Below are 27,131 nucleotides of genomic sequence, written 5' to 3' on the forward strand. Positions count from 1 at the left end.
CCAAAAAGCGTATAATAATTGGTTTGCGCAAAAGTTCTAGCGATTTACAAACTACGGGATAGTTTTATGGACTTTTTATCTTTTTTTATTTTTCATTAGTAATGGCGGCGATCAGCGGTTTTTTTGCGGGACTGCAACATTGCGGCGGACAGATTGGACACCTAACTGACATTTTTGACACTTTTGGGGTGCCAGTGACATTACTACAGTAATCAGTGCTAAAAATATGCGCTGTTACTGTACTAATGACACTGGCAAGGAAGGGGTTAACACTAGGGGTGATCAAGGGGTTAAATGTGTTTCCTAGATATGCTTTCTAACTGTGTGGGGGGATGGATTGGACAGAGGCAGAGAGAGATCGGTCAGCTTAACTGAATCACACGATCTTTCCCTGCCTCTCTGACAGGAGACCCGTCTTACATTGTTTACATTCCAGGCCGCTCTCCTGTCAATCTTGCTGAAGATCGCGGGAGGCCGGTGGCGATCGAACCCGCTCCTCCTGCGGCCTCCCGCTGTGTCTACTCACCGCGTGCACATAATCACATAGATCTACATGATTATGTGCAGCCGAGCCGCCCTGCCGCAGTAAGGCCTCATGCACACTGGATGTTATAAAAACACCAGTAACTTTGTAGTGAGTTTTTTAGCATTTTTTAACTTTTTTGCGTTTTTCAGCGTTTTTTTTTAGCATTGGCGTTTTATAGCGTTTTTTTTAGCTTTTTTGCATTGGAGTTTTTCAGCATTTTTTGGTGTTAGCGTTTTTTAGCGTTTTTAGCTAAAAACCACCTCTCTGCTATTTTTAGTAACTCCGACTTTCCCACAATGCAATGCTTGCCAGAATTGCATTGCATGGCTGTTCACACCCATGGGATAAGATTTAGGTGCGGGGAAAAAAGGGTCCTACAACATTTTGGTGCAAATGTGATTCAATTTGAGCCATACAAAATATATGACTCAAATCGCATCGCACAGACATCACATGTTATCTGCACAGGAATGCGGTGCGTTTTTGGTGCAAATCACATGCAGTGTTCAGCATGCACCAGTGTGACCCCAGGCTATGTTCTATCAACGACATCAACAAACACAACCCAGGCTTAAAGAAAACAATGGAATTTAGCATTTTTTTGGCATTTATCAGTGTTTATTGACGTTAGAGCATTTTGTACAGCTGAAAAACGCCACTCAAAACCCATTTGTTTTTTTTGTTTTTTTACAGCCAGAAAACGCCCCGCCAAAAACTGCTGATAAGAGCCTGTAGGAGACGTAGGATAACATGCTGGGGAGATTACTGGCTGTAGAAAAAAATGTCTGACACCAAAAACAGCCACTATAAAAACGTCCCGTGTGCATGAGGCCTTAATCTGCGTGGGGCGGTCAGCAAGTGGTTAAACATTGTAATAAATAATTTAAAAAAATTGTAAAATAATCGTGAACACTTTTAGGCCTCTTGCACCCTGCAGCTTAAAAAAGCTCAGTTTTTTTTTTCTGAGCTAAAATACAGCCCATTCATTGTAATGTGCCTGTGCGTGAATGAGCGCCGTGCATTCTTCAGTAAGAACAAAATAGAAAAATCTGCATTTTTGGAAAGTAATTTACGCGTATTGCGCGCAAATGCGCACAAATACACACAGTTGCGAACAAATGAACGCACACAAACATACTGTTGATCTGAGAAATGCTAATTTGCACATATTTTACAAAAACGCGAGAATACATTTACGCGAAAATTTGCGCGAACGCATATGCGTGATAATGCACGCGAATGCGTGCATTTCAAGTCTCTTACACACGATACTCCTGTTTAAGCATCTCCTTTTGGCCTCTTGCACACAATACTCCTGTTTGAGCATTTACTTTTTCCAGACGTTTTTTATTTTGTATGTATTTGCGCGTATTCGTGTCTATTCGTGCGTATTTGCGTGCATTGAGGCTTCAATTACTGACCAAAAATGCAGATTTTTCTATTTTGTTCTTACTGAAGAATGCACAGCGCTTGTTTACGCACCTGTGTGCATAGACACATTACAATTAATGGGCTGTATTTTATCTCAGAAAAAAAAAACATAGCTGTACTGAGCTTTTTCAAGCTGCGAGATGCTCAAATAGGAGTATCGTGTGCAAGAGGCCTAAGACAAATATGCCTGAAATTTACGGCTGAAAAAGGAGATGCTCAAACAGGAGTATCGTGTGCAAGAGGCCTTAACATTTATAAAAAATGTATTTATTTATTTTTTTTTAACCACTTAAGCCCCGGAAGATTTTACCCCCTTCCTGACCAGAGTTTTTTTGCGATTTTAAACAACTAAAAAGGGGCTAATTCGGGTCCAATTTCCCTTCCTCGCTTTCCCTCTTTCCTCCTTTTTTTTTTATATTATTTTATTGCTATATAAAATGAAAATGGACAATTAAGAGTATGTATATAAGAAGCATTCTTTTATATTGTGTATATTACTGTGTTTAGGAAAATGAAACACTTCATAATGCCTCATTTGTCAGCTTCTTGACTGTAATTGTTATAACATTTGTAAATTGTCCATTTAATAATAAAAATAAAATTTGAAAAAAAAAAAAAAGGGACTAATTTACACAGGTTCTTTGTTTTTTTTGGGTCCGCTAATAATGATTTTAATGTATTTTTTAGTGAAAATATTATCTTGATATATATTGGGGTGGGGGGGGGGGCCCTGTCAGGTAGGCTGTACGGGGCCCCGTGATTTCTATCAGCAGCCCTGTCTACAAGTATTTCCTAACAATACTCACTGCTTGTCTTTAGAATGTTTTTCTCAGCACTCTGGAGAAAGCGGCGTTTATTCCAGTGTAATAACGCACAGGAGAGACCCGCTTATGGGCTCAGCGATCATATAGGAGACATAGCGCTGGTGTTTACTGAACACAAACGCAGGTACATAAGTGGTCCCTGTCCATGTATCACAAAGGACATTGAATGATTTGCTACATAAAAATGGTGCAGCCTGTTCTCTTGCAGCGTCCCCCAGGAACACAATGTGCACACTGCTCTTTATGGCTTCCTCTGATCAATACATTTTATAGGCTGTAATCCAAAACCTTTGTGAGGAACCAAAGAGCAGCGTATCGATGGCTTGCTTTTACAGCTGACCTGCTCTATTGGGCTCCCAATGTTTACACGGCCTCTCCCTGCCTGACAATTAATGGGAAAAAAACATAGTTTTGCTTCCCTGCCATGTTAAAGCGGTGTTCCAGTCTCCCCCTCCAAAAATTAAAAGTCAGCAGCTACACATACTGTACATATTACCAAGGTTGAATTTTAAAAAGAGCAGAGAAAAGAAAATTATAGGGTTGACCATTCCTAGGCCTCCTTCCCACCTGGACAGGTAAGTTACATTGCGTTTAATCATGTTCAGCCTATTTTCCCATAACAGTTGGAAAAAGCAGCTGTACACCCTTGCATAGAGAGATTCCAGCAAGATACAGACAAAGCTGACATATATAAAGATTGGGATCAGGTAAGTTTTGATCAACTCAACCCTCTCCATCAAGGAAAGTTTCCATTTCTTCCAGTTTGCTACTTTGGCATTGGCGTTCAACAACCTGCTTTCCCTATTTCGATGACCATAGTCACCAGGACCAAATTTGATGCCCAACACTTTAATTTCCTGCTGGGGCTCTGGGAAGGCATCTGGAAGTTCAAAGCTTTCACCCTCTTTGCCCATCCAGAAAACGTCATTCTTTTCATGTTTGACTTTAGAGCCAGAAGCCTCCGTATACTGCTCTATTACAGAGAGCACCTCCTGCGCCTCCTCCATCTCAGGGAGATAATAAAAGACACATCATCGGCATAGGCCACGATCTTTAAAGGCGGCACACCAGCAGTGCCCAAAGGCACCCCGCACAATGATCTATCCTCTAACCTTCTTATGAAGGGGTGAATTGCAAATGCATATAGCAGGCTCAAAGGACACCCCTGGCGCAAACCAGAGCAAACCTCAAAAGGCTGTCCAACCCAACCATTAACAAGTGGGAAGCTCTGAGCCCCTTTATAGAATGTTTTCAGCCAATCTATAAACCTCCCCTGCAGACTGTATCTATTAAGTAGCAAATACAGGTACTCATGATTGACTCGATCAATAGCCTTCACCTGATCCAATGCCAGCAAGTACTTTCTCCATCCAGCAGCCCTGCATCGCTCCAAAGCCCTTCAGAAAGCTAAAACTGCTAAAAAGGTACTTCTACCTTGGACCGAGCAGTACTAATGTCTGGACAACAAATCATCTGCTACTAAAGACAGGCGCCAAAAAAGAATCTTCGCCAAAAACTTTCTATCAACATTGAGAAGACTGATGGGGCACCAGTTCTCAATTATTGAGGGGTCTTTACCTTTTGACAGAAGAATCACAGCGGATTGCTTCATGGAGGGAGGGAGTGAACCCCCTTCTAGATAGCTGTTATAAACCTCAGCTAAAAAGGGAGCCAGAATGGATTTAAAACACATAAAATTCAGCTGTCAACCCTTCTGGCCCAGGCAATTTTTTTAGTAGCCAGCTTCTCTATAGCATGAACTACCACATCTGCTGAAATTGGTTCTGTCAAATCCATCAAAGGCAATGTACCATTTCCCAGTCTTGGAGTAGAATCCAGAAAGATTTCCATCCTGTCCCGACTAAGGTCCTTTCTTCCCAGAAAGCCTGCATAATATTACCTGAAGATCTCCAAGATCCCTGATCTGGACTTCACCAGGGAACCCGTAGTATCTCTCAGGCCTATGACCGTCCTAACTGCTATGCTTTGCTTACAGTTCTTGGTAAGGATCAGGCGAGTGATTTTTCTTATAATCTCTCTCTATTGACACTTCCTAAGAAGAAGCTTCACCTCAGAGATCTCCCCTGGATCTCCTCCATACAAGACAAGACGATCAAACTTCCTCCGCAAATGCTGGTTGGCAATGAACATACCAAGCAGCTTATTCCTTCTTATGGCCTTGAAAAGTTCAATCGCCCTTTGTTTCACAAGCTCCCACCACTGTGGCTTACTGCTGCAAAAGTCCAGAATAGAAACCTATGCCTGAAAAAAATCCTCAAAGTATTGTCTTACATCTACATCTTCCAGGAGAGCCGAAATTCAGTTTGCATTGCAATCTGTACAATTGTTATTGGTTCAAAACAAACGGATGGATTTTCTGCTGGGAGGAATATAGGGAGCTATGCTTCAGTTTCGGGGAGTCGCACCACGGTGGATGGTGAGAATGTTGTTAATTAAAATAATCACATTTCAGGGAGGGTTTGGTGGGGGCTGGTTAGTGGGTATAGGAGGAGGAATGTGGTTCAGTTGAGGTGGGGGGGGGAGGGAACCGCACCAGTAAGGGGGAGAGTGGCTGAGTTGGTTTTGGAGATGGGGTTTAAAGCCTGCAAACTTTTTGCTTTAATTTGCCCGATGGGAAGTTATGAATTTGATTTGTCCTTTGTGAAACCTGAGGGTTTGGATCTCTTTTGGCGAGATTGATCTGTACAACTGATGAATCTTTCCTCTGCTGAGCAGGGGGAGAAATTTAATTTTTATTTTTCCCAGCAATACTAACCCCTTCACCACCACCCACCACTACCAAATTCATTGCTTTATCATTATTGTCATTCTTAATACTTTCTGGCATATTCATAATTCTTGTTGTCTTCACAGCAGTGTCCATAGTTGCTCACTGGTAAGAGCTTCAGCTGTCATCTTCTCCTCTCCTCCACCAGGACAGGGCTTTCAGCTGAGTAAATCGAATGCTGTTTTAACACAGCAACAGGTGAAACATTACAGGAGACTTCCATGGCTGCACCATACTGATTTCCCCCCCCCCCCCCCCCCATCAATTAGCTGGTCAATCAGCACTGGAACACTTGGAGGCTCAGGTGAAGGTGAAGCAGTCTCTTTGGAGCTAGCAGCCATTTTGCTTGTAGAGGGACTACTGGTCTCAGCAGAGGCAGCAAAATCCATGCCTGGGGTGTTTGATGCAGGTCCCTCCACATCCCTCTGATGGTCTGGTGACACCTCTGTCAGGGATTTTCCCTGCATGTCTGCACTGGGTTTCTCCACAGCAGAAGCTCCAACAGGCAGCTGTTTGCAGAGCTCCTTCTCTATAGGCTTCTCACCTGGGACACCATCCACCACAGCAGGTGAGGTAGACGTGTTGAGAGGCAGGTTGGTGTACTGGGATTTCTCTACCAGTACTGGCTTTGCTGGTTTGTATCTCCTCTGCTCACCCTCAGGGACTTCTGTTGGATCATCAGAAAAGGCAAACTTGTCTGCTCTCAGGGGTGACCCGATCTGCTGGATGAAGGTCAGGGTTCCATGCTCACTCTTGATCCCCTGGCTGGTTGCCGCTGGCGATTCCCAGCCCTGACATGGGGGAGAGGGGCAGAGGCAGATGGAGCCGGGTCATCCATTGTCTGAGGCTGATGATCCTCAAAGCGTTCTGATGTCTGGCTGGCAAATTTCCTCTCATTATCAAACTTTTCTTTAAATGCTCCACTTCTGGCTTTCAACTTCTCCAATAATAAAGTTTGCTTCTTTACTTTTTCCTCCAATTTCTGTAACTAGAGGCCAGGCTAGCAGGCAAGGCCCAGGCTTGAAAATCAATGTAAAAAAACAAAACAAGGTTCCTGAATTGGCAAGGTATTACCTGGCTGCCCAATTATCGCATTTCTTTCATCTGGATAAACAGGACTCGGACAGGTATATGGCGCTGGTCTGCAGAGGTGCGGAGTCGCGGCTCCCTCACCCGTTCTGTGATGTCCTTAGAGGTGTTGCTGGGTCTACCCCTGTGGCTCCTCGGGGAAGTCTCTTGTTCCATCATAGGCGGGTCTGGGACCTGGCGTTGTCCAGAACCGGGGATGCAACATTGCATTCCTTGACTCCCTTGTGGTTTAACCGTCAGCTGCCGGAGCTCCTCCATATCCCTGACCCTGGGGTGTGGATTCGTAGGGGTATATATTTGCTGTCCCATGTTGTTTCTGCTGGGTCTGTTAAGTCTTTTAGCCTACTTCAGGAGGAGTTCCAACTCCCGGCATCCATGCACTTTTACTATTTGCAGTTGTCCCACGCTTTGAGAGGACAATTTGCCCATGCCATCCCGGACTTACCGTCAGTTGACATACTTGAGGTGATCAGGGGCCAGGAACACCGCAAACTCATTTCATTGCTCTATGAAATGTTAGGCACCAAGCGGGTGACTGCTCTGGCATATGGGGTGCGGGAGTCCTGGGTGGGCGATGCTGGGGAGCTGGGGGACGAGGAGTGGGACGAGGCCTTGGAAGCTTGCACCTTGGTTTCTCCTAAATTGTCGGACCGGCTAACTCAGATCTATATTGTCCACAGATCGTATCTTACTCCTGTGCGACTGGCTCGATTTGACTCCTCCCGCTCCTCTGCATGCCCTAGGTGTTCTCACTCCCCGGGCACCTTCGGGCACATGATTTGGTCCTGCTCGGACGTGCAGGGATTTTGGACGCAGGTTGTCCGGTTCCTGCATGACCGTATGGGATGCCCGACTACCCTGGACCCCAAGCTGTGCCTACTTGGGATTTTTCCCGAGTCTGACGCGGACAAACATATGGTTCAATTTCTCCGGGAGACCCTGTTTGCTGCTAGGAAAGTAATAGCCCTGAAATGGATGCAGCCTGTGTCCCCTACCCTTGAGGCTTGGAAGGCAGCGGTGAGCGCTACTCTCCCTTTCAAGAAAGTCATGTATGCTAATAGGGGTTGCCCCAAAAGGTACAACAAAATATGGGATAGGTGGCTGGAGGCCCCTGACACATGTCTGGCTTAAGAAACAGGGGATACTGCACGTATACGCTTTGACACAGCGACTGGTTTCTGGACCTGCGCCCATGGTCTCTACTGTGTGTTGGACTGTGATGGATAGTCTTTGATTACAACCCATCATGTGTATTGTTATCTTATTGTTTGACTCTTATGCCTTGTACTTTTTGCCCAGTGTGAGGCCTGCATTTTTTGATTATGTACTCCTGTACTTGTGCAAATGTCTGACGGTATTTTTTCTTTTGTATGTTTATATGTCATGTTTAACTCAATAAACGTTTGTTTGGTTCAAAAAAAAAAAAACAAAACAATGTAAGGAGCATTCTTCCCACAGATCACCAATGTAAGGGACGTTCTTCTCCCTGGCCACCAATGTAAGGAGCATTCTTCCCACTGATCACCAATGTAAGGGACGTTCTTCTCCCTGGCCACCAATGTAAGGGACATTCTTCTCCCCGGCCACTAATGTAAGGGAGAATTCTTCCCACTGATCACCAATGTAAGGGACATTCTTCCCTCTGGCCACCAATGTAAGGAAGCAATCTTCCCACTGATCACCAATGAAAGGAGCATTCTTCCCACTGATCACCAATGTAGGGGAGCAATCTTCCCACTAATCACCAATGTAAGGGACATTCTTTCCACTGATCCCCAATGCAAGGGATATTCTTTCCACTGATCCCTGATGTAAGGCACATTCTTCCCACTGATCACCAATGTAAGGGACATTCTTCAAAGCAGGGAAGAGAGCTTAGTCACATGACCTGTCAAAGTCACACGATTGGCTTGCCTCCAAAATTTGAGATCAAAGATAACTTTTTGGAGGCACCACATGCTACACACTATGTCCTGTTTTTTTTTTTAATCAAATGGGTCGAAAAATAGAGGCCGCAGTGTGAATATTCTAGTGTAGTATAATGCACAGCAGACAAGGTACTGTTGTTCAATGGATAGCCGGAAGCTGAAAATTCTTGTTCTCAGTTTTTCATGATGGGAGTAGTGAGTGCTTGTGAAGCATGTTACCCCACAAATGATTCTGTACCCTCAATCTGATGGAATATAAGCAGGCACAGCGTGAATCTTGGCACTAGAAGACGCTGATGCAATAAATCTCCGAATGCAAGCTAATCATGTTTATAATATTTGCAGAATTAATATCACCCATGGCTGGAGTCATTAGCGTGCAGAGGGGGGGACCATAAGAATTGTACTTCGGAAGCTGTTGATTTGCGGTGGGGGAGTAGAAACTAGAGGAGCATTTGATAGAATAATCCATGTCTCTGTTTAACAAGCGTGAAGCAGGATGGGGCCTCATTGATGGAGCGCCATTGTTTAAGGGTTGGCATCAGACTGAAAGAATTGCTCTTGCTGGGTCTTCGCAGTCCGTACACTGGCATAATGAAGAGTCTTGTAAATTATTAATGCTGTGCTTATTTAGCCTCATCTATCTCGCAGATAATGAGTGATTGGTTTTATACATAATTACAGGAGCGGCAGCACTGAGAAAATGTATTCTTTTATTGAAGGGGGTGCATAAACAGAGAAAAACGGGTGTTAATCTACAGAGGCCCTGAAAGGTAACGGCATAGCGAGTCACACTACAGTGCGTCTTACTGAAGGGGAAGACGGGAGTTTAAATGGAAGATCAGCGGGAGCACGGGAGGCCAATATGAGTGTGAAAGAAAGTAATAAATGCAAGAAATAATAGCTATAATCACGTAGATGGCGCTGGGACATATTGAAAGTTACTGACATGCAATGATTTTATTAATACTGAAAGACAATACAGATATGATCATTACTCACCGATACTGTATATAAATGAATTGAAACATCTATAGGTATACTTGAGATATAGTGTATATGATGAAACGGGGGGTAAAACAATACTATGCTGTCAAGGGTATGGTCACAATAACAAAGTGACCCTTCAAGATGCTTGGATGAATAGTGTCGTTCTATAAATGGCAGCCATGCGTAGCAAGCTATACTCTAGTATGGTTACTATGCAGAAGAGGAACCACTCTGCACAACATCTAGAAGACTTGTCACGGTCAGGGATCAGGCTCGGAGACCAGTAACTATAGCAGTAGACAGGCTCCCACTGACCAGTTGGAAAAGTACTCAAGCAGGTCACCTTGGTGGATGATGCGGGCTCAGCCAAGGTGCAGTGTCTAAGTATTAACTGGCATTCACCTGAGCTCCTGATGGTGGAGATGGGTTCTCTGCGCGTCAATACCAAGCCATGGTTCTCAGAATCCCTCCATCTAAAGGTGAGTAAACCAGGATCCAATAGCAGATACAGCAGGTAGGGATCAAGCAGAAGTGTAGTCAGTAAATAAGCTAAAGTTCAATAACAAGCGGTTTCAAGTTGGGATCAAGCAAAAGCGTAGTCCAAGAAAAGGCCAAAGGGTGGTAATGAATGGTTGCAGATTGGGATCAAGCAGAAGCATAGTTAGGGAACAAACCAAGGTCGGTAATGAGTGGTAGTGGAGATAGTAATTATCTCTCACAAAGGAGCAAGATATCGGCTGGAGAGAGCAAAATAATCTGGTAAACAGCAAGTGCAGAGACATGGTTTAAAAGATAAAGTGTCAGGGTGCCAGGAAACCAGATCTCAGATGCAAGTAAAATAAAGCAGTTTATTAATGCAACAATAATAAACGCACAGGGAGGAGTGAAATCAGGAACAACGGGGTCAAGTTCGGAAGCAGGTAGTCATCCAAGCTGGGATCAAGTCCAGGAGCGGGTAGTCATCCAATCCGGGATCGAGTCCAGGAGCGGGTAGTCCTCCAAGCTGAGGTCGAGTCCAGGAGAGAAAAGTCTGCCAAAGCCGGGTCGCCTACCAATGCGGGATCGAGAGCCAGGAAGATTGTCAGCCTAGCCAGGTCATGCACGGAGGAACACAGAAAACAGAGGACTGCTAGCAGTGATGCACCTTGGAGCACAAACGCAAGGGCAAGGCCTGAAAGCCATCAGGTGTAGCAGAGTTTACAAGAGACAACAGTCTGCACATGTCCAAGATGGCTGCCAACAGTAAGGCAAGGTAAGACCTTGACAGTTCCCTCCCCTCAATGGCCACTCCCCTGCGGAGCAAAAAAACGGTTTCTGAGGAAAGTGAGAATGGAAAGTGCGGCGAAGGGCGGGAGCATAAACATCAGTGGAGGGAACCCAGGAGCGCTCCTCAGGACCATAACCCTTCCAGTGAACCAGGTATTGAACCTGATCTCAGAACAGAAGAGAATACAAGATGCTGCTAACCTCATACTCCTCATGATTGCCCACAGGAATGGGATGAGGGCGAGGAAGTGAAGAAGTATAGCGATTGCAAACCAGTGGCTTCAGAAGTGACACGTGAAAGACATTGGAGATACGAATGCCAGGAGGAAGATCAAGGGCATAGGCCACTGGGTTCACCTTACGAAAGATGTGAATAGGCCCAACAAAACAAGGTGGCAGTTTAGGAGTGGGCACCCTAAGGTTGAGATTACGGGTCGGCAACCACACCCTCTCACCGACCTGGTACGAAGGAGCAGATAAACGTCTCCGGTCTGCTTGGAGCTTCTGACGCTGTGCAGATTCCCGTAAAGACTCTTGAATCTGCACCCAAGAGGAACGGAGGGCAAAAGATGATCCTCCATAGCTGGAATGTCCTGTGGCGAGAACGACTCGGGCGACACAGTGGGTTGGAACCCATAATTGACCATAAATGGAGACGTTCCGGAAGACAAGTTGATGGCAGAGTTCCTGGAAAACTCTGTCCAGGGTAGCAGGTCAACCCAATTGTCCTGATGGTCAGCAATATAGCAGCGGAGAAATTACTCCAGAGCTTGGTTGGAATGCTCAGCAGCACCATTGGACTGCGGATGGTAGGCCGAGGAGAAGGAGAGTCAAATACCCAACTGGGAGCAAAAGGCGTGCCAGAATCTAGAGACAAACTGGCTCCCACAGTCCGAGATAATCTCCTTAGGCAACCCATGTAAGCGAAAAACCTCCCTGGCAAACACTGAGGCAAGCTCTTGAGCAGTAGGCAGCCGCTTAAAAAAAGGAACACAGTGGCACATTTTGGAAAACCGGTCGACAACCATGAGGATAACCGTGTAACCTCGGGATGCGGGAAGTTCCACAATAAAATCCATGGCCAGGTGAGACCAGGGATGCTCCCCATTGGGAATGGGATGCAGTAGGCCCAAGGAAAGGTGCCACAGAGATTTGTTCTGGGCACAGACCAAACAAGCAGCCACATATGCAGCAACATCAGTGCGGAGAGATGGCCACCAGAACTGATGGGAAATAGCCCAGGACATCTGGTTCTTACCAGGATGACTGGCAGTCTTGGAACTGTGGTACGTGCCCAACAGTCTGATGCGCAAAACCCCTCAGGTACAAAAAATTTGCCAGCAGCTCTCTCAGTGGGAGCTACAGGTTGGGCAGCCAATATCTGTTCCCCAAGAGGAGAGGTTAAGTTGGTGCGGATGGCAGCCAGGATATGATCTGAAGGTATGACCGATGTCAGCACGGAGTCCTCCCTGGACAACTCAGAATACTGGCGAGACAAGGCATCAGTTTTAACATTCTTGGAGCCGGTCAAATAGGAAACCACATAGTTAAAATGAGACAAAAATAAGGCCCATCTGGCCTGACGGGTGTGAGACTCTTGGCCTCTGAGAGATACGTCAGATTCTTATGATCGGTGAGAATGAGAACTTGAACCACAGTACCTTCAAGCAATGTTTCCACGCCTTCAAAGCCAGGATAATGGCCAAGAGCTCTCTGTTGTCAATCTCTGCGTTCAGCTGGAGACAGCTTCCTGGAGTAGAACCCACAAGGAAGTAAGGGTCCATCAGGTGTCCGACGCTGAGACAGGAGGGTGCCTATTCCTGTCTCAGATGCATCCACCTCTAGGATAAAGGGTAAACCAGGATTGGGATGAGACAGAATGGGAGCCGAAGCAAAAGCAGACTTGAGGGCCTCGAAAGCTTCGATAGCGGCAGGCTTCCAATTGTGGGGATGGCTGCCCCTTTTGGCTTCAGATCTGAGATAGGTTTGGCCAAAGAGGAAATGTTCCTGATAAATTTCCGATAGTAGTTGGCAAACCCAAGGAAACGCCAAATGGAACAGAGATCACTAGGGCGAGGCCACTGAAGAACAGCATGGAGAACCCTTCAGCAGAAATGATGTAGCCCAAGAAGGCAACCTGAGACAGGTGGAATTCACATTTCTCAAGCTTACAGAAAAGCCCATTCTCGCGTAACCCTTGCAGCACCAACATCCAGGTAGTGTGATTCAATGGAGTCTGAGTAAATCAAGATGTCGTCCAAATAGACTACCACGCATTGCTGCAACATAAAATGAAAGACATCATTGATGAACTCCTGGAAGACAGCGGGGCCATTGCACAAGCCAAAGGGCATCACTAGATATTTGTAATGACGGGTTCTGGCATTAAACACGGTCTTCCACTCATCGCCCTCCTTGATCCTTACAAGGTTATAGGTGGCCCTTAGGTCAAGCTTGGTAAAGACCGTCGCTCCCTTTAGGCGGTCGAACAATTCAGTAATTAACGGAATTGGGTATGCATTCTTAAACCGTGATGCGACTGAGACCCCCTATAATTAATGCAAGGTCTCAACTCACCCGCCTTCTTTACAAAGAAAAATCCAGCACCTGCTGGAGAAGTGAACTTACAAATGTGCCCTCGGGCAAGCACATCCCCCTCAAACTCGTCCATGGCCTTATTCTCTGCAACCAAGAGAGGATAAACCCTGCCACGAGGGGGATTGGCACCAGGTTGCAAGTCTATGGCACAATCGTAAGGACGATAAGAAGGAAGAGTACCAGCGCGCACCTTGTCAAATACATCTTGATACTCATGATATTCAGTAGGCAACACTGAATCTGAGGAGGTACAATGTACCTTAACAGGCCCATGGATACAAACAGCCCCACACTGTGGAGACCAAGAGAGGACCTCAACCGACTGCTAATCAAAGGTCGGATTATGTTTCTGAAGCCAAGGGTACCCCAAAAAAACAGAGTAGTATGGGGACGATATAACCTGGAAACAGACTGACTCCCTGTGAACAGCCCTTATTGCCATGTCAACCGTAACAATCCCGTGGGTAACCTGTGCCGGTTGCAGGAGTCTGCCGTCAATCGCCTCGATGACCAGTGGAGCAACACGGGGCTGCAAGGGTATAGAATTCACAGCAGCAAACGTATTGTCAACAAAGTAACCGCCAGCACCAGAGTCTTCCAACGCCTGAGTAACCACTGAGCCTGCTGCACAGGAGAGGACAACTGGGATTAGTGGTTTATCTTTACAGAAAACCGGGTACGAGGAAATTCCACCGAAGATCTGCCCCCAAGAGGATCTTAAGTGCGAGTGTTTCCCAGACGGGTAGGACAAGATTTCAGGAAATGTCCACCAAGGCTGCAACACAGGCACCAGCCCTCCCTCCTCCTAAAGGCTGGCTTAGCCTCGGAAAGGCAAGTGAACCCCAGCTACATGGGTTCACAGCCAGACGCACCATCCCCAGGAGGCGTGGGAGGTGAGGGAGGAATGGGTGGGGAAGAAAACATAGGCGCCAATCTGGTAGGGGCCTCCGTAGGCACTCCTTAAACAATGGTCTCTCCCTGAGCCTGGTATCGATCAAAATCAGGAAACAAATAAGATCCTCAAGCTCACCAGGGAGATCCTTGGCCGCAATCTCATCTTTCAATGCATCAGAGAGACCATGAGTGAAGACAGCCACCAGAGCCTCATTATTCCAGCCCACCTCTGCTGCCAGATTACGAAATTCAATGGCATACTCGGCAACTGCTCGTATACCCTGTTGAATGGACAGGAGCAGCTTAGTGGCAGAGGCAGAGAGAGCAGGCACATCAAATACCCTACAAAAGGAGGCAACAAAAGGAGGGTAATTGAGTATCACATGATTATTGTTCTCCCATAAGGGATTCGCCCAGGCCAAGGCCTTGTCCTAGAGCAACGAGATTAGGAAGCCCACCTTGGACCTGTCAGAGGGAATAGCCTGAGGAACCATCTCAAAATAAATGCCCCCTTGGTTTAGGAAGCCACGACACTGACTTGGTTCACCCCCAAAGCGCTGCAGGAGGGGGTCAAGTTCGGAAGCGGGTAGTAATCCAAGCCGGGATCGAGTCCAGGAACGGGTAGTCATCCAAGCCGTGGTCGAGTCCAGGAGCGAATAGTCTGCCGAAGCTGGGTCGTCTGCCGATGTGGGATCGAGAGCCAGGAAGGTCATCAGTCAAGCCAGGTTATGCACGGAGGAACACAGAGAACAGAAGACTGCTAGCAGTGATGCACCTTGGAGCACAAATGCAAGGGCAAGGTCTGAAAGCCATCAGGTGATATATATATATATATATATATATATATATATATATATATATATATAGTCAGGTGTGTAACATGATCACTGAGTGACGCCCAGGCAGCAGACTAGTGATGATGCAAACAGAGTTTATAAAAGACAGCAGTCTGCACATGTCCAAGATGGCTGCCGACAGGAAGGCAAGGTAAGACCTTGACATAAAGCAGGCAGGGATCAAGCAGAAGTGTAGTCAGTAAACCTGCCAAAGGTCAGTAACAAGTGGTTGCAGTTTGGGATCAAGCAAAAGAGTAGACGAAGAAGAGGCCAAGATTGGTAATGAATGATTGCAGATTAGGATCGAGCAGAAGCATAGTCAAGGAACAAGCCAAGGTCGGTAATGACTGGTAGTGGAGATAGTCCTTATCTCTCACAAGATATCGGCTGGAGAGAGCAAAATAATCTGGTAAACAAAAATAAATCAGGAAGTTCATGGGAGGAGTAAAGATTTCAAGGTTCACAAGAAACAAGAGACAAGGCAAGATCGTCCTAAAAGATTAGACAGGGGGAACTAAGGACTGGAATGTGGGGGGAGCTGAGGACTGGAATGTGGGGGGCTGAGGACTGGAATGTAGGAAAGCTGAGGACTGGAATGTGGGGGAGCTGAGGACTGGAGTGTAAGGGAGCCGAGGACTGGAATGTGGGAGAGCTGAGGACTGGATTGTGGGGGGAGCTGAGGACTGGAATGTGAGGGAGCTGAGGACTGGAATGTGGGGGGAGCTGAGGACTGGAATGTGGGGGGAGTTGAGGACTGGAATGTGGGGGGACTGAGGACTGGAATGTGGGAGAGCTGAGGACTGGAATGTGGGGGGGGACTGAAGACTGGAATGTGGGGGGACTGAGAACAGGAATGTGGGGGACTGAGGACTAAAATGTGTGGGGGACTGAAGACTAGACAAGCAATTCGCTTTACTGCAGGGTAGTCTTCCCGTTCACGTTTACAGACTGACTGGGGTGAGAGCCGCCAGCGTGGAGGATGGTCTATGTGGACAGCTTTCCCCCAGATGCTAGAATTCTTAGATGTGCCCCTTTAATCATCAACTATGAGTTTCTAAATTTTGTACCTTCATTAAATGTAACCATGTTGCTACACTTAGAGGCACCCCTCTTCTCTTTTATACTCTGTAGTTCCTGCTGGATTTTGCTTCTATTCCCCTTGTGGAGGCTGCCATTTGTGGATGGACATTTTATGGTTACACAACCTATCACATTGCTATAATGTTTTTATATGGACCATAAACTGAAGGATTTATAAATAAATGGTTGTGGAACGAATCATCTGAGTTCCCATTATTTCTTATGCAGGAATTTGCTTTGATATACGAGTGCTTTGAAATACAAGCATGTTTCTGGAACGAATAATGCTCGCAATCCAAGGTTTTACTATATTTACTTCACAGAATCGACACATCTTCCTGTTACAAAGAACCCCCTGAAGAAGATTCAGAAAGTTGAAATGTGTAGGGGTCTCTCTTGGGCTTTCGTGCTCCTGTGACAGATGAAGATTTCACAGTGTCTGTTTTTTGTATAGATCATGTATTTGCATTTTGTATGTCTTTTTATTAATACACTTGTTTTTAACGTATGATATAATAAACTATGTGCATTTTATTACATGTGTGATTCCAATTGGTGCCAACAAAGTCCCTTCCATAGTCTGGGTATTTTTCTGGTCTGTTCAATTTTCAGCCAGTTTTCTATGTTATCTGATTGAGATGTCCATCTAGCTGTGTACAATCACATTATAAGTATATAATATGATTGTATGGATTTCCCCTTTAGCACTCTGGATATAAGAAGTGAAAACGGCACACTCAGAGTAACGTTATATTCAGATATACATAACATATCAGTAGAGTACATTTGTTAAATTATTACAGAAAGTTTGGGTAAACATGATGGAGTATGATTGGGGTGGAATTCAGATTACATACCTCACTAGACCTTTTTGTCAGTCGCCAGGCTCACATCTTTCACACAGTCCTTAACATCTTATATGAAGTAAATAGGGGTATGCTACTTCATGCATCCTTATAGATTACAGAAATTGTGTTGGATATTGAAACATGGGGCAGCCTACTGCCATCCTTTGCTGATCTAGGTTCAGGTTAGAGCACTTTGACTATGGATACACATAATGGGTATATGGTGGCAGTAAGATGAAAAAAGAGTAACAAATACAGAGCATATGGACAATGTGTACAAGAGTGAGTGTGGACAAGCAGCGAATGTGGACAGTATGGACAAGCAGTCAGTGTGTACAAGAAGTGAGTATGGACAGTATGGATAAGCAGTGATTGTGGACAATGTGGACAAGCAGTGAATGTGTACAAGCAGTGAGTGTGGACAGTATGGACAAGCAGTGAGTGTGGACAGTATGGACAAGCAGTGAGTGTGGACAAGCAGTGAGTGTGTACAAACAGTGAGTGTGGACAAGCAGTGAGTGTAGACAGTATGGAAAAGCGGTGAGTGTGTACAAGCAGTGGGTGTGGACAGTGTGTACAAGCAAAGAGCATGGACAAGCAGTGGGTGTGGACAAGCAGTGAGTGTGGACAGTATGGACAAGTGGTGAGTGTAAACAAGCAGTGGGTGTGGACAGTATGGACAAGCAGTGAGTGTGTACAGTATGGACAAGCAGTGAGTGTGGGCAGTGGGTACAAGCAGTGAGTGTGGACAAGCAGTGGGTGTGGACAGTATGGACAAGCAGTGAGTGTGGACAGTATGGACAAGCAGTGAGTGTGGACAAGCAGTGAGTGTGGACAGTATGGACAAGCAGTGAGTGTGGAGAAGCAGTGAGTGTGGACAGTATGGACAAGCAGTGAGTGTAGACAGTATGGACAAGTGGTGAGTGTGTACAAGCAGTGAGTGTGGACAGTTTGGACAAGCAGTGAGTGTAGACGGTATGGACAAGCAGTGAGTGTGGGAAGTGTGTACAAGCAGTGAGTGGGTACAAGCAGTGAGTGTGGACAAGCAGTGGGTGTGGACAGTATGGACAAGCAGTGAGTGTGGACAGTATGGACAAGCAGTGAGTGTGGACAGTATAGAAAAGCGGTGAGTGTGTACAAGCAGTGGGTGTGGACAGTGTGTACAAGCAAAGAGCGTGGACAAGCAGTGGGTGTGGACAGTGTAGACCAGCAGTGAGTGTGGACAAGCAGTGAGTGTGGACAGTATGGACAAGTGGTGAGTGTGAACAAGGAGTGAGTGTGGACAGCATGGACAAGCGGTGAGTGTGGGCAGTGGGTACAAGCAGTGAGTGTGGACAGTATGGACAAGCAGTGAGTGTGTACAAGCAGTGGGTGTGGACAGTATGGACAAGCAGCGGGTGTGGGCAGTGGGTACAGGCAGTGAGTGTGGACGAGCAGTGAGTGTGGGCAGTGGGTACAAGCAGTGAGTGTGGGAAGTGGGTACAAGCAGTGAGTGTGGACAGTATGGACAAGCAGTGAGTCTGGATGAGCAGTGGGTGTGGACAGTGTGTACAAGCAGTGAGTGTGGATAAGCAGTCGGTGTGGACAGTGTGTACAAGCAGTGAGTGTGGATAAGCAGTCGGTGTGGACAGTGTGTACAAGCAGTGAGTGGGTACAAGCAGTGAGTGGGTACAAGCAGTGAGTGTGGACAGTGTGTTCAAGCAGTGAGTGGGTACAAGCAGTGAGTGTGGACAAGCAGTGTGTACTTTTCACCTCTACTGTTGGCGCTCGATGTCTAGAGCGCTCCATTTTCTTAGCAATCGGTACATTTAGTTGGCTGTTGATACAATCCAGCGTCCCATTGGTCAGGCACAGCAGGAGTTGAGTCATGGCCAGCTGGTCACTATATCCCAGGTCCAAATCAGTGGCCCAAATCTAAAAAAAAAAAAAAAAAGAACAATGAATCACATCTGTGCTACCAGAATAAAATCACAGGAGCCCACTATGCCTTGTATGGGGTTAGTAGCAGATCACAGATTTACATACAGTTTAATGATACACTATATACGCCATTGGTATCTGCTGATTTCACAGCCCATCCACTGATGAGTCTGCAGATGATAAAGGTCCTCTTTAATTATAGAAATAAACTGATGATGGAATTAGCAATTGTATTGTGCATTATGGTAAAGGTGAGTTATTGATTGCTTTGTTTTTAGGCAAGAGGCTGATATTGCAGAGTAACCTATTTTTTATTTTTTTTGTTATTTAATAGATTCAAGGCCAGCAATGCCCCCCTGAGATGTCCAGAGGTAAATGTTGATTCACAGTCAGTCTGAAATGACATTGACAAGGTCACACGAAGCAGAAACACTTGTTACGATCCCGAGGTCAGCTTCTCAGCATGTTTAGGTGTCTGTGCCATTCAACACACTGACATCTGTCCTGATCAGTAGCGGTTGTGGGGTCAGGTTCGGGGTCCTCCCTCTCCGTGTAACCTGCCAGCAGATCGGCCCTCTCAGCACACTGCGCAGAGTCACTGGTGTAAGCGGCGGATGTTAAATGGCATCATTATAACATTATTAAGGGGTCAGCCAGTGCTTGCCTCTTGCTAAACTCCTGCTAATTTCTGAATCATATTCACAAGCAAATGCCCTCTAAATGAATCACTGCCGAGACACTCTTTAATAACCAACTGGCAGGAATCTGATGAGCTATTAAAGATATAATCCGTCATCATAAGGATCTGCTTCAGGGGGCGAGGGAAGTGCTCAATCGGCAGCTGACGAGGCTGTACAGGGGCAACATTGATTTCTTTAAACGTTCGTGTACTTATCCTGTAGGCCATGTCTGGCACTGTGTATGATCAGTCTAAGTCAGCCATTCTCAACCTTTTTACCCCAGAAATAATTTTCAGTTCTTGGAGGACCCTTTCTAAAACCAATTGAATGGAGGTCAGTTGGAAAAATGCCCCTTACATAGGAGGAAAGTGGGAAGAATGCCCCCTCCTTTCAGTGGTGGTCAGAATGCCACCCTTACAGACAGCAAAAAAAGATAATTCGTGTAATGCAGCTGGCTGGCACTACCTAATGGTATTGGCCCCAGATTTTTGCAGGTACTATCTGATGGGAGGTCAGTCAGCCACAGCTCAAGGAACCCCTAGCAACCTCCAGAGTGGGATTTCTCAACCATCCCTGATATTTCACCAAAGCCCCCCAGTGGGGCTCCAAGAAAATTGTACAAAAAAAATGAATAAATAATAATATTGTCAAAATGAATAAAAAAATAAAATTAAAATGGTAAAAAATAATAAAAAAATAAAATACATATAAAAAACTACTGACACCATCCACTGCTCTACTGACACCATTCTCTGCTCTACTGACACAATCCACTGCCCTACTGACACCATCCACTGCTCTACTGACACCATTCTCTGCCCTACTGACACCAACCTCTGCCCTACTGACACCGTCCACTGCCCTTCTGACAAGTCCACTGCTCTGCTGACACCGTCCTCTGCGCTACTGACACCATTCTCTGCCCTACTGACACCGTCCACTGCCCTACTGACCCCATCCACTGCCCTACTGACACCGTCCACTGCCCTACTGACACCGTCCATTGCCCTACTGACACCATTCTCTGCCCTACTGACACCATCCACTGCTCTACTGACACCATTCTCTTCTCTACTGACACCATCCACTGCCCTACTGACACCATTCTCTGCCCTACTGACACCGTCCACTGCCCTACTGACCCTGTCCACTGCTCTACTGACACCATCCACTGCTCTACTGACACCCACCTCTGCCCTACTGACACTGTCCACTGCCCTACTGACCCCATGCACTGCCCTACTGACCCCGTCCACTGCTCTACTGACACCAACCTCTGCCCTACTGACACTATCCACTGCTCTTCTGACACCATCCACTGCTCTGCTGATGCTGACACCGTCCTCTGCGCTACTGACAACATACACTGCTCTACTGACACTGTCCTCTGCGCTACTGACAACATCCCCTGCTCTATTGATACCGTTCACTGACACCAACCTCTGCCCTACCGACAACGTCCACTGCTCTAATGACACCATCCACTGCTCTAATGACACCATCCACTGCTCTAATGACACCAACCTCTGCCCTACCGACACCAACCTCTGCCCTACCGACAATGTCCACTGCTCTACTGACACCATACACTGCTCTACTAAAACAGTGCACTGTCCTGCTGACACAACCTCTGCCCTACTGACACCATTCACTGATGTACTCACACCATCCACTGCTCTACTGACTGACACTGTCCATTTTGTGCTGAACCCTGGTGATCTTTGATCTCTTTCATGTTCAGATATATCTCCACATCTCAAAGGTTGCCTACCCCTGCTCTGGAGGAAAACTGGTTGAAAATATTTCGCCTAAAAATATGTATTTAGTCTGACCCTATAATGTGTTCAGCATAAGTACTCAGTGCAGTGCCCATACTTTGGATTGTCCCTCTGACTTTAAATGGTAAATAGCTGTATCTGGACTTTTTAGCAGTGGTGCGTTACTTCAATTTCCATTTTTATTTTGGTACCCATACAAGACAGCTTCTAATAAAATATTCTGAAAATGATTTTCAACCAAACTTCTCTTGTGCATATATATCTTATTCAGTGTATGTCAGGATAGCTTCTTATTTGGCTGACCATAAATGACGTGGTTTTGATTAGTCATACAATTAATTCAAGCAATGCTAACATAAGGTCCATGAGAACTGTAATATCATAACACATCCGAAAATATCAGCACCTGATTAAAGTGTCACTCGGTCCTCAGGACTGGCTTGTACTGGAGACCTCAGTGTTATTGTGTGATCTGTGGTGGGACATGTCTACACAGTACATAGAAGCTTCAGCTGCCCCATAGGTCACACCAGATTGTGACCATGATTACAATATATAAAATTGGGCTTAGGGTAATTAAACAGACTTTGTTTAAGATGAAAGTGTGCTTTCACTGACAGTCTTTGCATAGTACAATTGATCCAGCTTGGAGCATTGTATGTATGCAGAGCTTTTTTTCAGCGGGAACGCAGGGGAACGCAGTTCCGGCACCTCCAGAACTGAATATATGCAATGGCAAAGGGTGCTGGGGTGTGATAGAAGGTCTACTGATGCTGGCTTCTGGGGGATCTATTGTTGCTGAAGGGGATCTATTTTTGCATGGCAATCTATTGTTGCGGGTGGGGTGTCTTTAATTACTGGAGGGTCAATTGTTGCTGGAAGGGATCTACTGTTTAGGGAGGGGGTCTACTGTTGCTGGCTGCTGAAGAGTCTATTGATACTGGCTGCTGGGAGATCTGTTGTTGCTGGGGTGAGGTCTATTGCTGCTGGCTGCGAGGAAAGTATTTTATTGTCATCAATACTAACTTCCATACAAATTACTTAGTACTACAAAATTATACCTGGCTCTATACTCTCTAAAAGGGGACGTACAGGAAGTTGGGTAGAGTGTGGAACCAAGGGTCGGTGCTCGGAGGTGGGTAGGGGGCGGAGACACAAAGTTACTTAGAAGAGGGGGTTCCTACACCTATTCTCTGAGAAAAAAAGCTCTGTATGTATGTATACCTGTGGAATCCTAGTGGAAGTTGGAAATCACTGTACGAGGAACCGCTACTACAGTGTTATCCACTAGCTTCTGGGACCCATGCCAGGTTGCCTACTCAACAGGGACCCTACTCAGAGAAAGCTCTGCATTCATTGAGAAAATGCAAAGCGTTCCTGACTGCCACCCAAGCCAATTCAGGGACCTCCTGGATACACAATGCAGCAAGGCATCTGCTTGGCATGAAACCTAGAGGAGATCACTGCAGTAGGGCGGCACAGTGGCTGAGTGGTCAGCACTTTCACCTAGCAGCAAGAGGGTCGCTGGTTCGAATCCCAACCATCACACTACCTGCCTGGAGATTGCATGTTCTCCCTGTGCCTGCATGGGTTTCCTCCGGGTACTCTGGTTTCCTCCCACACTCCAAAGATATGCTGGTAGGTTAATTGGATCCTGTATAGAAAAAAAAAAAATTGGCCCTACTGTGTATGTATGTGAGTTAGGGACCTTAGATTTTAAGCTCCTTGAGGGTAGGGACTGATGTGAATGTACAATGTATATGTAAAGCGCTGCGTAAATTGACAGCGCTATATAAGTACCTGAAATAAATAAATAGTGGAGCCTACTACAATGATTTCCAGCTTCCAGAGGGAATGGCACAGATATGGCACATACATACTTACATTGGTTCAAGCTGTACCAATATAACTACCGTAAGTTAAAAATTACCATACCTGGAATTCTTCTTTAAAAAGTATTAAAGCCAAGGCATTAGGACAATAGGTAGGGAACTAGTATTTTTGAGGGAGACGTCAAAAATGTACACCTATATATTTCTCTAGTGATATGTGTATTTATTTGATAAACGCTACTGTTAGTTGGAAGTAGCTTGTCATTAATTCCTTCCTGTACATTATTTAAGAACAAGCTTTATTAGCCCCTCGGAATATATAGTGTGCCATCACCCACATTATTTTAGTACATTAGGTCAGAGTAGGTTTATATACATTTAGGTACAGAGGCCAGCTATTCAGAAATAAAATATCGCTTATACAGGTAAAATGGACAGAGTAGGGGGATGGCTTATACATAGGTCAAATAGACAGAGTAGGGTGATGGTACATACAGTATGTAATATGGACAGAGTAGGGTGATGGCTTATACAAAGGTCATACGGACATAGCATGGCGATTACTTATACATAGGTCATATGGTCAGAGTAGGGTGATGGCTTATACATGAGTCATACGGACAGAGTAGTAGGTTGATGGCTTATACATATGTCATATAATCAGAAAAGGGTGATGGCTTACACATAGGTCCTACGGACAGAGTAGGGTAACTGCTTATACATAGGTCATATGGACAGGGCATGGCAATTGCTTATACACAGGTCATATGTACAGAGTAAGGTGATTGGTTATACATAGGTCATATGGACAGAGTAGGGTGATGGCTTTTACATGGGTCATATGGACAGAGTTGGGTGATTGTTTATACATAGGTCATATGGAAAGAGTAGTTAGATTTCTTATACATGAGTCATATGGACAGAGTAGGTTGATGGCTTATACACGGGTCATATGGACAGACTAGGGTGATGGCTTTTACATGGGTTATATGTACAGAGTTGGGTGATTGTTTATACATAGGTCATATGCAAAGAGTAGTTTGATTTCTTATACAGAGTAGGTTGATGGCTTATACACGGGTCACATGGACAGAGTAGGGTGGTGGCTTATACATGGGTCATATAGGCAGCGTAGGGTAACTGCTTATACAAAGGTTATATGTACAGAGTAGAGTGGTTGGTTAAACATAGAACATATGTACAGAGTATGGTGATGACTTATACATGGATCATATGGTCAGAGTAGGTTAATGGCTTATACATAGGTCATATGGACAGAGTAGGGTGATGGCTTATACATAGGTCATATGGACAGAGTAATGTAATGACTTATTAAACAGGCAAAAAATTTGGGGGAGCATACCCATGTATTTCTAAAGCTGCTGCAGCTATGAACCAAAAGACATGTATATTAAAAAAGAATAGCGCGCAAATGCAAAAGAAATAACTACCAAATCTGAAGACAATCCATAAATAAAAATGGGGGTTTGGTCCCACCATATGGCCATATCGTGCTCAAGCCCACTACTGCGTCAAAGTACCCCATTATCAGTGGGTCCTACACTATCCATGAAAAAGAGATGAATCCAGCCTAACCCTTGGAGATAATACTCCTTGCTGGGAAGGATGTGCAAATGCACTACAGGGGACTCCTACTATATCCACTAGATGGTGGACACTGAGTACAGGTGTATGTGGGGGGTGGGGAGGGTTGCTCAACCTCGATAGTCTGGTCAGACCGAATACATAATAAACAGGCTCCCCCAAATTTTTTGCCTGTTTATTATGTATTCGGTCTGACCAGACTATCGAGGTTGAGCAACCCTCCCCACCCCCCCACACACACCTGTACTCAGTGTCCACCATCTAGTGGATATAGTAGGAGTCCCCTGTAGTGCATTTGCACATCCTTCCCAGCAAGGAGTATTATCTCCAAGGGTTAGGCTGGATTCATCTCTTTTTCATGGATAGTGTAGGACCCACTGATAATGGGGTACTTTGACGCAGTAGTGGGCTTGAGCACGATATGGCCATATGATGGGACCAAATCCCCATTTTTATTTATGGATTGTCTTCAGATTTGGTAGTTATTTCTTTTGCATTTGCGCGCTATTCTTTTTTAATATAAATGTAATGACTTATGCATAGGTCATATGAACAGACTAGAGGGGTTGGTTAAACATAGGTCATATGTACAGAGTAGGGTGATGACTTATACATGGATCATATGGTCAGAGTAGGTTAATGGCTTATACACAGGGCTGGTACTAGACTGTTTTACACCCTAGGCAAGATCAGCTACTTGCGCCCCCCCCCCCCAAAAAAATAAAATAAAAAGGGAAGGGGTTAAAAGCTGCTCTATGTCATATCCAGTGACCCTGATCTGATGGTTCCTCCATGTAATGCTGTCCTACCCAGTGATCCCAATGTTCCTCTATGTCATACCCGGAGACCCTGATGTTTTTCCATGTCACATCTGGGGACCCTGATGTTCCTCCATGTCACACCTGGGGACCCTGATGTTCCTCCATGTCACACCTGGGGACCTCAATCCCCAATGGCACACCCAGGGATCCAAATTCCTCATGGCACACCTGGTGACCCCACACCCCTGTTACACTTGTGACCCCTCTCCCCCATGTCACACCTGGTGACTCCGATTCCCCATGGCATACCTGGTGACCGCAATTCTCTTTCACACCAGGGATACTCCATGTCACACCCAGGGACCCCGATTCCCTGTTCTGGGGACACTCACTGGGCAGTATGAAGCACTCTGCCCTCCTTCACCATGATCCTGCTTATTCCTTCTCCCAGGACACTCCTCTCCTGGACCACAGTGCTCACCACAGCTCCAACCGGCTCCTGGTGGAAGCAGCAGTCAGAGAGTTCCGCACCTCCTTCATCACCGACATCCTAAAGGTGCCGCCCTCCAGTGCCGAGCTTCGGCTCAGGTTCAGCTCTCCTCCACTCCATGCTTAATACCGACCCAGGGAAATGAACGGCTGCCCACCAGCTCAGATTAGAGAGTCACTTCCCGCCCAGGGATTAGGCCGCTCAGCTCCAGACAAAGAGGATCATTATGCAGCTAACACTTGGGTGGGCTCCTTTCCTGCCCCTTGGGGCTCCCCCAACAATGGTGGGAAGCCAGGGCCTGGTAGTTCTGCCACTGCCCCAGACACCTGGCATTTTCCTCTGTCCCTTCTTCCTCCCCCACTGCCGCCCCTTTCCTCAGCTCACAAGGATCATTCATGACGGAGAGTGAGTGCTGACTCGTGGCTGCGCCCCTAGGTGGCAATGCGCTTTATGCGGCTGCCTAGTTTGCCTAGTGGAAGCACCAGCCCTGCTTATACATAGGTCATATGAACAGAGTAGGGTAATGACTTATGCATAGGTCATATGGTCAGAGCAGGGTGATGGCTTATACATGGATCATATGGTGAGAGGAGGGTGACTGCTTATACATATGTCATATAAAAAGAGTAGGGAGATGGCTTATTCTTAAAATATTGAAGAAATCTTACCTCCTGTTCAAGACTTTGAGGGTCTATAAATGTTATGAGTTCCACAGAGAGGTATCCGAGCACACCACGGATTTTGCAGGCTTCTCCGATGCGGTTGCAGATTGATGACAGGACGCTTGGGGGTACCGAGCACTGAGGAACCGAACTCCCTACACATTGCAGGGGACTGCTACTGTGAATCTGATCCCCACAGGACACCATCTGGATTTCTCCCCCTGGGTTAATCAGCAGGTCTACAATGAGGCAGGTAATGCTCTCAGCTGGAGGGTAGGCTTCAATTACTCCACCTAGAAATCACA

The 27,131-nt window shown here is 45.9% G+C and overlaps 1 protein-coding gene and 1 long non-coding RNA gene across 2 annotated transcripts in view; one reads left to right on the forward strand and one right to left on the reverse strand.

Moving 5' to 3' along the window:
* The window catches only part of LOC309552212, a 603,675-nt gene that overhangs the window by 575,106 nt on the left and 1,438 nt on the right, over positions 1-27,131 (forward strand). The window lies entirely within an intron of this gene.
* Positions 1-27,131, reverse strand: part of IQCH (IQ motif containing H) — a gene marked incomplete at its 5' end in the record, with an annotated part of 256,557 nt that overhangs the window by 21,247 nt on the left and 208,179 nt on the right. Inside the window, 2 exon segments of the mRNA XM_082253044.1 lie at positions 18,851-19,012; positions 26,833-27,119. Of these exon segments, the coding sequence (XP_082109170.1) occupies positions 18,851-19,012; positions 26,833-27,119 (449 nt within the window).

Source organism: Pelophylax lessonae (genome assembly GCF_965119305.1).
Source record: "Pelophylax lessonae genome assembly, chromosome: 4".
NCBI classification, from domain to species: Eukaryota; Metazoa; Chordata; class Amphibia; order Anura; family Ranidae; genus Pelophylax; species Pelophylax lessonae.